The sequence below is a fragment of the Cricetulus griseus genome, chromosome 3 (assembly GCF_003668045.3).
Source record: "Cricetulus griseus strain 17A/GY chromosome 3, alternate assembly CriGri-PICRH-1.0, whole genome shotgun sequence".
Classification (NCBI taxonomy): Eukaryota; Metazoa; Chordata; class Mammalia; order Rodentia; family Cricetidae; genus Cricetulus; species Cricetulus griseus.
This window is the reverse complement of record NC_048596.1, coordinates 96,154,450-96,166,486: the sequence shown is the minus strand read 5'-3', so window position 1 is coordinate 96,166,486 and position 12,037 is coordinate 96,154,450. Positions and strand designations below refer to the sequence as shown.

Below are 12,037 nucleotides of genomic sequence, written 5' to 3'. Positions count from 1 at the left end.
ATTATGTAAATGAAATGTTTAAAAGCCATGTATTACAAAGATAATAATTAAATTTAAATAATTACTTGTAGGATAATGATTAGGGCATCATTGTACAGTAATTCTTTCTTGTTTGGGAAACAGGTCTGAAATTCACAGGAAACCTACAATTGTATCTATTTTTAGCAAACAATTATGTTTTTGTAAGTCACTTTTCACTAAAAACCCTTAACAATCTTATAAAATATTTTAAAATGAAGAAAATAAACTCATGTCCTAAATTAGGCAAAAGAATGTATTTAGTTTTCACTCATCAACAAAACCAATTCAGTTGGTAAACTTTGCAAACCTAAACACTTTGAGAAATCTGTTTCTTATGTTCTTTGTCCTTACACCATAAATAATGGGGTTCACCATGGGGGGTACAAGAAGATAGATGTTGGCCACAAATATGTGCACTGGGGGTGTCACTTTATGTCCAAACCTGTGGGTGAGGAAGGAGAAGAAGGCAGGGGTATATGATACTAAGATGACGCAAACATGTGAGCCACAGGTGCCCAGAGTCTTGAGTCTGGCATCTTTAGAAGGAAGATGGAAAACAGTGTTTAGTATGAGGACATAAGAACAAATGATTAATATGAAGTCCACCCCTCCTGTGAGGAAAGCAACAACGAGGCTGTATACTCTGCGGAATCTTGTCTCAGCACAGGCAATCTTGATGAGGGCCATGAACTCACAGTATGTATGGGAGATTATATTAGTCTTGCAATAGGGAAGCCAATTTAGCAAGAAAGGATGAGGACTGAGTAGGGCTATTCCCCGAAGTACAACAGCTAGACCGATCCTTCCAGTTACAGTGTGTGTCAAAATAGCTGAGTGTCTTAATGGGTTACAAATAGCTACATAACGGTCAAATGCCATGGCCAAGAAAAAGCCAGACTCCATGGTTGAGCAAGAGTGGATTAGGAAGATCTGAGTGAGGCAAGCTTCAAAGGAAATCTCTCTGTCATGAAACCAGAAGAGACTGAGAAGTTTGGGAACAGCTGTAGTGCAAACCACAAGGTCAGCCACTGCTAACATGCAGAGGAAGAGGTACATTGGTTCATGGAGGCTGGAGTCTGTCTTGATGATGAATAGAAGTGAACAGTTTCCCACTAATGCTAAAATGTAGACCGTACAAAAAGGAATGGAAATCCACATGTGTGCTGCCTCCAACCCAGGAATGCCAATGAGAATGAAGGTTGAAGGATGGACATCAGACTTATTGTAGACAGACATAACAAGTGTCAGATGTCTTAGATTCTTTTTCATGGATGTTTTCTATAAAAGGAATGAAAATGATTTCTAAATTTGAAACTTCTCATTACTTAAAATGTACAGGGAATACCTTTTGTACTGAAGAAATTACTGAACCTTTAAATGCATAGCAGAAAGTTATTTTATGGCATAAAACACATTATTCTGTCTTTGAAAACTTACTACTCAAATTCAGAAATAGTTGAAATCTGTAATGAGATATTTATGAAACTTTTTTTTTCTAGTGTGATGCCCTGAAATCTTTGTTCTCCTTAACCACAGAAAGAACAACTTTCATACTTTCTATTTTTGTATTAATGTTCTTATTTGCATTACTATGTTAATTTCCATTTTGTAATATGATTAATGTAAATGAGGAAGACATTTGGCTACTAAAGTATAGCTTTAAGTGTTTGAAATTTTTATCATCTTCCATTGGAAAGAATTTGATACTGATTGAAAATTAAAGAATGTGTATGTTATGGCATAAGGGAGTAAAACATGTTAATAAGAAAAGTAGTCTGTGAAGAATTAGATTAGGATTATTTTCCTTTGTTTCTTTGCTTTTCTTTCTTTTAAAAATAAATTTTAGTGACAATACTTTAGAGAAATTCCAAATGGTTATGTGCACATATCTATGATATAAGAATACCAATACCAATATATTTGATAATCTGTCAATAGCAGTAGATGAATGACCATGTACATTTGGGATAACAAAATATATATATATATATATATATATATATATATATATATATATATATATATATCAGAAAAATATATATTAGGAGATAAGCAAAGCAAGATGTTATTCATGATACTTCATTGTACTTTCTTTTTACTAGGCAGTTTTTACAATAAATTAATTATAACATTATTTTAGCTATTGAAACTTCTTTCAATTTATCTATGAGTCAAACAACCTCTCCTTAGCCAAGTTGATAGATTGGGTATTCTTCATCAAAACTTCTGTTCACAAATTTTTCCTTGCCTAGTATGTTTTTGTTGCCTGATATTCAACCCCAGATTTGTGCTGGAAACTAATGATTTCACTTGTTTAATTTTTAACCTATTATTAAAACACAACCATGAAAGTTGTGTCAGTCTCATAATATATAAATATTTTTATTCTCTTATATTTAGAAACACAATTGATGCTGCTCCTAAAATATTTACCATTATAGATAGTCTTACATTATGGGTTGTTTATGATCATGACTATTAATAGTATCCAAAAATCAGGTTTATAATATATATTACAGACTGTGTGTCAATATCAAATTGGAAATATATTATAATTTTATATTCATTTTTATTTGAAATTTTAAATACATACTATGTGCTCACTTCCACTATGTGACATTCAGAGAGCTTAGAGATTGAAATTCTTTTTTAATTGTGGAAACAGTTGGATAGCTAGGTCAAGGCAGGTTGCAATTTTAATTTATAAACTATGTCATTTAGTGGTTAGAACAAAAATACAAAGAAGAAATACTTGGATTGTCATTTAATTACATAATATCCTATGTTTCTAAATCTGTTAGCAATTGATAAGACCATTCTTCTGAGAATATCACATGTATTAACTCTTAAACCTTATCTACCTTCTTGCTATGGAGAGTCATAGTCACTTTGTAAATTTGAAAAGCTGGTAAGTGATAAATCTGGATTGTAGCTCACATACTAACATCAGGACATTCATGTTTAATTACATTGATAAATTACTTCTGTAATTAATTAATTATTAGTATTATTTAATTATTTGGTATTAATAAAAATGATGAGGATTATTGTGTATCCAACATTAAAACATGCCTTCAGTATTAATTTGATTACAAGTAACGTTAAAAGCTCTATTTTTTTCATTATGTGAAGAAGCTCCTCCAAATCTAGTCTTTCCTTGTCAAACTAAACCATCCCTAATGCAATTCTGAACACTTAACTGAGAAGAAAAATTCAATTCTACAAGTTAGATTATGTATATACTTCTTGCTTATAATGTAGATTCTTCACAGTTAGCTCAAAAACACATGGGATCAATTGTCCCAAGAAATCTTATAGAATCTGGTGTGACTGGTTGCTTTGAGTGGAGCCCTGAAAAGTTCCATGTATTCCTACTTGGTCATATAATGAGAGTTATTGTGTATTCATTACCTGATTACAAATTCTTCAAGAGTCAAGATGTACATCCATTAGGCTTACATAAGCTGTAGTTTCTTCCATGGGTTACTATGTGTCATGATTGAATCCAATTATGGACAAATTTCAGTTGTCTCAGGTTCCCAGGGCCAACAAATGGGGATGGCTTCCTCATGGAATCAAGAAAAAACAAAACAAAAGATTGGAAGTTGGAGATTTGAGATCAGAGATAACTTTACAATCTTTGGAGTCACATGTTATTAACAGGAGAGCCTAGAAAGCAGAGCGGACAGGGAGACCTCCTCCATCTCTGCAGCCTCCCCCTCAGCAGCACTTTTTAATTGTTTGAATCTCACTATTTAACTTTAAATAAACATGAAAAGAAAAGATGGAGACTCAGCCTTTTTAAAAATAAAAGTGGGGCTGTAGTTTCACTTCTGTTGCTGTGATAAAGTATCCTGACCAAAAACACCTTAGGGGAGAAGGTGTTATATCAGCTGGCATGTCCATGTTACAGTTCATTACTGTGAGGAAGTCAAGGAAATAACTTTAAACAGCTAATAACATCACATCTACTCAAGAGCAGATAGAGAAGAGATGCATGCATGCATGCTTCCTTCCTTGCTTGCTTTTTTTGTTCTCAGTTCTATTTTTCTAACACTTTATAGTTCATGAGCCCTTTCTTAGGGAATAGTGCAATACACACTGGGTGGGGCTCCCACATCAATTACTTTAATAAAGATAATGCACTACAGACATACCCAAACCAGCCTGAGTCATAATCCCTTCCAAGGTTACTGTTGTTTCCATCAAGTTGATTAAAGCTTACCATGACAAAGGTCAAACTTGCTAGTTTTGTTAGATATAAAACTTGGAATTGTATAAATTTATTGTTGCATTACACTGCATTCTTCATATATGCTTTAAATGTTTATGTGCACATTACACATACAAACACTCATGTGTACATACATATATATAATTAATTCTCATGATTCAGATTCCATATTTTAAATATATATATATTCCCTAAAACATAATTAAAAATCAATAAAGTATTTGTAGCTTGTTCAAAACACTTTAAAAATGTGAATGTTCTAACATAGGTTTTCTCAGAAGAGGATAGGCAAAGTAAGGTTTTTAAATTCTAGTTTTAAATCTCATAAACAAAATTCTCTGTGTATTGTTAGTCAGTCTAATTTCCCCTCTTCCTACCTTTCTTTGTAAAATGTTCCATCAATATAGTGCTGAGATCATGTAAAGTGTTCCAAAGAGCCAGAACTTGTCTTGTGATGGGTGAAAATAACTTAGACAAGTTTCATGCATAATGAGTTGCTGGGCTTTGTGACATGAGTTACACATTAAAACATCAGTACAGTCTCCAAAGAGAATGAATTTTCTCAATGTTTACATGATATCTGCCTGGGAATATTAATATCTACCTATAGTGTAGATATAGTGTAGTGCTTGGAAAGAAAGTTTTATGTAAACTTTACTGTAGGCGTCTTGTCAGTGAACTTATAATGGTAGCCACATCTCCTTGGGCATGGCCTCAAGCAGACAGAATCAGAAGGAGAGGAGCTTAAGGGATGGCTTTCATTACATCCTTGCCTCCACTTTACAGGATGACACTCCAAGGTATGATGGGCTCACTTGTACTAAGTGTTAGCTGGTCAGATTGAAACCCTGAAGGGAAAAATCCTGAAATGGACCAGGCTTACGGCACAAAACAAAAATTCCAGTGTCACATGTTAGATAATTCTGTTCAAGTTGGTGGTCATGGATGGGGGAACCCAGCAATCCTAAAAACAATGTATAGTTCTATTGTTGGAAAGAGCACATATACTGAACATAAAATATGGAGACGTCAATCAGGTAAAGACTTTCATCTTGCTTAACTTACTCTGTGTCAAAGGTGCTATACAGGCACCTGGGGGAAGAAAAATGAAACATGTTTACCTGGATATGAGCAATGCTAACTACAATATTAGCCAGAATGGCAATGCACACCCATTGGTGTGGTGGTGGTATAAATATTATTGTGGATAACCAATAGCATTGTGACTTGTTAAGTCCCACTCTTCAGGTAGAAATTCATATCTGTAAACCTGACCAAGAACCCATGGCAGTGGTGGTCATATTCCTCAGAGGAGAACCCTTTGTTGTTATTTTGCTGAATGGAAACAGTGTCAAAATTCTTTCTAGATACTTATAATTATACGAATAGATAAATGCAACTCTTGCCTGACATTTTTGGAAGCTTCTTATTGCATCCAAAGAGACTATATAGACAATGGGCCTAGGGGAAAATTAAATACTACTGTTCTACTGAAGGAATACAGTAGAAATATTCTGCTAAAAATATTCTGCTACAAACATAGATCATTTCTATCATCAGCAAAGCTTCTTGAAGTAGATTGGAATCAACACAGAGAGCCACAACTATAAAATGTATATAGAGTTAGAGACTTTGGAACACTCAGTCCTAAATGGGATGTCTTCATCAAAACCCTCCCCTCAGGGCTCAGGGAGCTATAAGGAAGAAAAGGCAGAAAGATTTGTAAGAGTCAGAGATGATAGATGACAGCAAGGAAGTGGTGTCTTCCATGCACAATAAGCCTGAAGAACATGTGAACTCACAGAGATTGTGGCAACATGCAGGTGGCCTGTACAAATTCAAGCCAGACAGGGTCCCAGCACAGAGACTGGGAAGAGTAAATGTGTTCTCATTCTTAACCTAGAAGCTTTCTTCAGTTGATATCTACTTGCAAAGGAAAACTTAGTTTTCTCCAATGAAGCTTCACTGAATATATTAACCACACAGGCTCGCCCTATTCCCAGCAGCAGATGGCCAACAAAAAATGAACTCAGTGTTTTTTTTTTTTTTTGTTCTGTTGGTTGTTTTTCTCTTTTTTTGTAGATTTTTGTCTCATATTTATTTATTTGGGCATCTTTTTTGCTTGTGTATTATGGTTTCTGATTTTGGAGGTCTCTCTCTCTCTCTCTCTCTCTCTCTCTCTCTCTCTCTGTGTGTGTGTGTGTGTGTGTGTGTGTGTGTGTACACGAGTACATGTGTTTTTCTGTGTGTTTTTCCTGTGGTTTTTTTTTTAATTCTGATTTGTTTGTTTGACTGTTTTCTAAAGAGATAGAGAAAGGGTGCATGGTGGGATGTTGGGGAATGATCTAGGAAGAATTCAGATGGGAAACCATGTTCAGGATATGTTATAAGAAAAATTACTTTTAAATAAAAGAGAGATAAGCACAAGTAATAACTTTCTGACTATAACTCCAGTTACTCAGAAAATAAGGTCAATAATCAATAAGTGGAATTTAAGAAAAATGCAAAAGCTTCTTTTCTTTAAAGGAAACCATCTATAAGTGAATAGACAGCTAACAGACTAGCCTGAAATCTTTGCCAGCTACATAACCAATAAAGGTTAGATGATACGATACTAAGAGTTTCAAAAGAGAAACACAAAGAAAGCAAACTACTTGATAAAAAATGAGCAGAAAATAATTGCTCAGGAAAGAAGAAACACAACTGATAAAAATACTTTTAAAATTATCAACCAGGAAAATGTAAATAAAATTACATTGATGATTCATCTTACACAAGAGTAGCTAATGTGTTAAAAACAGCAACAATAACAAAGCAAAAAAGGAACACAAAAACATACTACATATGCAAGCAAAATTGTGGAGAATGGTGAATCTTTTTGTACACTGTTGGTGGTAAAGTAACTGGTATTAAACTTGTTAAATAGTGAGTTTCATCCAAGGATAAATACATAACTTCCATATGATCCAGGGGTATCACTCCTGGACTTAAACTAAACGGACTCCATAACCTACTCAGAGAAACCTGAACTACCATGTTCATTGTGGCTCTGTTCACACTAGCTAGGAAGTAGGACCACTTTAGATGTTCATCAACCAATGACTGTATATTGAAAAGGTGGTACATATGCACAATGGAATTTTATTCAGTGGGAAAGAAGAATGAAATTTGAAGTAAAATGGATGCATCTGGAAAATACTATATGAGGTAATGTGGTCTAGAATGAATGACAAGAATAACAAATATTCACATATTCTCCCATATATAAGGAACCTAGCTATGTTTTTTTTTAAGTAGTATGTTTAATAATGTATCCTAGTAAAAGCCAGAATGATAGAAAGTGTCCATAAGGGGGTGAGAGTGGTAACAGTAGAACATAACACTCAAGAAAATAGAGGAGGACACTAGGGTAGAAAAATCTAATCAGCCAGTGAGGTGAATGAATAGGGAAGAGGAGAGAGGAGAAGGGAGATTGATCACAGGCAAGAATATGAAAAAAGTCAGCCATATGAGAACCATCTATTTAATAAAGATTAAAGAACATCACTGAAGGTGCCCTTTATAGTTGGATAATAATCTTCCCATAGGTCACTAGGCATGAAAAAATAGTCGTGCTCAGTGTAATACACTTTTCTATGAGTTGTTGACTGACTAGTTCCCAAAGCCCCTCAAACAGTATAGGCTCTTTCCATTACTCTTAGTTGTCTTCAAGAACTTTATGATAAGATTCCATTGCTGAACACATCACATTCTCTAGTCCCAGTCATAGACAAATCAAGCTTAGAGTGAGCTGAAAGTTTCCTTCATACAAGCTAGTCCTCATAGTCTCAGAAGGTTCTATTACAGCTTCGGGGGGGCGGGGGTGGAGGTATCAATATTCTTATTCAGTTGTAGCATGAATTATAATTGGTCAAGCAATAATAAAATGGAAAAATATTTTAACAACATTTTATCTCTTTAATGAATAATTGTTACTCCAAGCTAGACTTAAAGGTATTGCTAATTCAAAAATAAAACAAAACTCTTCATATTTTTCATTATAGTTTTTAAATAACTGCATCTTCTCTTATCTTCCAGCATTCAGTCTTTTAAAAGCAGCATTGTCCTTTCTGCCTTTATGTTTCAAATGAGTTCATATTTTTTACATCATGTATGTGTCTAGAAATAATTAATCTCTTATGTCTGGACTATTAAATGAGCATAATATCCTATGAGGTCAACCATATTGTCACAAATAACAAGGTTCCACTGAATCGCTTTACGAAATTTCCTTTGTCTCTTCTGTTTCTATGAGAGAACTCTGGCTGAGACATCCTCCCTTATGATGGTCATATGGTAAATTCAACTTCTTTGGATGTTCTTACTCTGCTCACAGGGTTACTGTGATTTTTGTGTAAATTTTAACATTTCTTAAAGGAGGTTTATATCCGTGGTAGTTATTAATTGAATATTTCTATTGGGAAAGGGATGCAGAAACCTTCTGTTCTGCCATCTTGCTGATATAACCCTGAGTTTTTTTCTGTCTTGATTTCTGTGGAAGCCAGAATTGCCCAACTGTACAGGTTCTGTGCTTCAGTATAAACAATCTGGACATCCTCTGTGTGAGGGCTAGTCTAGAAAACAGACTCTCTGGAGACTTTCTGTCCATTACAAAATCATCTTTAGGGAATAGACAGTGAAAGTGCCTGTCCTGAAAGGACACAATCTTAATAAAGATGGAGGCCAATGAGGAAATACAGGAGATGGGGCTCCATCCTTTCGCTAAACCTGGTGAGTTTTCTCTGTCTTCCACCTCAAACTCACAGATGGGTCCTACAGATGTACACACACACAAACACACCACACACACACACACACACACACACCACACACACACACACACACACACACACACAGAGAGAGAGAGAGAGAGAGAGAGAGAGAGAGAGAGAGAGAGAGAGAGAGAGAGAGAGAGAGAGAGATGACCAGGAGATAAAAGTTACAGGGTAGTGTCATGTACTTGAAAAGATATTTGTGTTTCTGCATAAAACCTTTATATGTACATTTTAGAAAAATCAAGTTTTTAACATCTAAAGAATGATGAACAGAATTTATTTTCAGATGTCTCAAAACAATTGCTTCAGGCATCCTTCCTTGTCATTTTAGTTTTGTACAGGAAAAGGAGACAAAAATGATAACGTAGTTGTGCAAATTTCATGAATGACAGGTCATGTTTTTTAGACCTGTCAGGAAATAGGATTTCAACACTTTAGTCTCATATAGCTCTTATGCTATAGTTAACTAAGATATAGTAATTACTTGAACTAGTCCCATTAGTGTAGAGATAAGTGCATTGTTAACAAGGAATAATATCAGCTGTAATTTTTAAATGATGTATGAGGACAAAGGAGGACACTGTTGCTCAGATTTCTGACCTGATTAGGGCACTGGACTAGAAATTTCAGACAGCTGTTCAATCTCACCACTCTGTGTATGTCTTAAAATTATGTATATTCGGTATATTGTCTACTTAATCAACTTCTCAGACACAATTATACCAGAGAATATAAATTTTTGTACTTAGATGTAATTTTCTTTATTCTCTTATTTTTATTTAAATTATCAGTACCCCAATGATTTCTATGGTTTAAGATTTTATTTTTCCTTTACAATTAAGCTTAACTTTAAATAAGTCATGATCACTATATAGATTAGAAAAAGCTATTTTATTTCCTGAGATTCTATTAAAAGTGGGTACACCGGCAAAAGGAAAAACTTAGTTTGCAAAGACTGTTAGTTGTCTTGTCTTCACAAGAGTGATTTCTAAGTACAGAAAGTTTTTATTTTTATAAAAAACACCATTGTTTTATAAATATATAATAAAAAAAGTAAATTTCAACTTCACTGGCAGAATCCTGCTTTAGCTCCTATGTAACACCTTTTAAAAAGTGTCCTTTATCCCATAAGGACAGCCTTATGGGAGAAGCAAAAACACTCTGGTGGAAATTTCAGCCAGTTCCATAAAACAAATATCCAGTGTCCCTGACTTTCCTTCTGTTAAAATATTTGCTTTTCAGGCAAGGAGTCCCCCATTTTCCCCACCCATATCATACTAGTACTTTGTTACCTGTTTATGAAGGAGTAATCTCCCCACTCACTCAGTTTGCTTATTGCTCCCATCAGTGTCTTCTAGATAAAATCCTTGGTCTTATTCTGACACTTAGGTCTTGGTAGAACTGTTTTGTTCCTTTGGAATATTGCAAGGAAACACATGTATGTACAAGAGTTACTTTTTATTGTGAAACCATCAGTGTAACAAATGATTGAATGCTTTCAAAAGATTTCCTACTAGTGTTTAGGTAAGGTACATGAAAATAAAAAACCACAGGTACCCTTGGGTAACTGAAATTGTTTATGGCTACTATTCATACACAATACATTTTTCCTTTGTATCTAATCTTTGAAATTTGTTTGACATGTTTTGGACAACTCGTAATATCTTGATTTTCCTAGATTTAGAGGAAATGTATTGATATCGATCATTTGAATGGACAAGAGTCTAAAATACATATATGAATATATATTTGTGGGGAGCTTTGTAATATGGTACAGTCGAGGCAGAGGTTATGACTTCCATTTCATTCTCTATTTTAATTCACTACTTTTTTTTTAGTTTCCTCTAGATGAAAAGTATAGATGCATAGAATCTGAAATCATGTGAAGTTTATTGCATTTGTAAAAGGTAAAAATGTGTTTATTGCCTGTAAATATTTATAAGGATATGCACATGTTTTGGCATAACATTTCACATAGTAGACAGTACCTCAATAGGGGTGGCTGATGTAATTACTTGACTATATTACACCATAATTTTGAAATTATAATAAACATATACTGACAAATAAGTCAATTTTAAACCTTTAAATGGTTTTTAGTAGTTGAGACTACATTTCAAAAAATTAGTTTGACAACACAATGTCTTTGTTAACAGTTAGAGAAATTGATCCTTAGTAGAGAACCTTCCTTGTCAAAGTGGAAAAAAGTTCTGTTGGACCTGATGATAGAGAATATATAACGAGTGTTTGCTAAACCAAACCTTTACCACAATATCAATGACAAAGCCAATGCAAATTAATAGAGAAGAAAGGCACTAAGACAAATGTATTACTACTACTTTTATCTCAATTCATGGCATGACTTCTGTCAGTCACCAAAAATTTAGCTACACAACTGTAACATATATGCAGAGGGCTTAGGTCAGTCCCATGCAGGCTCCTGGTTGTCAGTTCAGGATCTGTGAGCTCCTATGAGCCCAGATTAGTTGATTCAGTAGGTTTTCTTGTCTTCTTGTGAGACTCCTAACTGTGGGAGGAGGGGATGTCTCCGACTCTGCTGGCCTTTGAGACCCTATTCATAATATTGGGTTGCCTTGTCAAGCCTTAATGCAAGGTGAGGTGCTTAGTCTTACTCAAATTGATATGCCATGTTTTATTGATATCCATCGGTGGTCTGCCCTTTTCTGAATAGAAACTCAGGAGGTGTGGGTATGGGAGAGGCCAAAAGGAGTGGGGGACTGGAATGAGAGGAGAGGACAGAGGGGAAACTCTGGTCTGGATATAAGATAAGTAAATTAGTAAAAATACATTCTTAGATGTCTTGAATTGTGTTACTATACTGAAGCATAGACCATGTAAAGTTAGTACAATCTTTTCACATTAGGTCTTTAACTTTACAGATTTTGACCTGCAACCTTGAAGACTGATGAATGTTTATTACTCAGGACCATGGTCTTAGGTAGTATCA

At 34.5% G+C, this 12,037-nt stretch overlaps 1 protein-coding gene across 1 annotated transcript; it reads right to left on the bottom strand.

Annotated features, from left to right (window-relative positions):
• Positions 1-306: 306 nt before the first annotated feature.
• On the bottom strand, positions 307-1,290 carry LOC100761788 (olfactory receptor 52D1-like). Its single transcript, XM_027407995.1, has one exon. The coding sequence runs from the start codon at positions 1,288-1,290 to the stop codon at positions 307-309; it is 984 nt and encodes a 327-aa protein (XP_027263796.1).
• Positions 1,291-12,037: the final 10,747 nt, after the last annotated feature.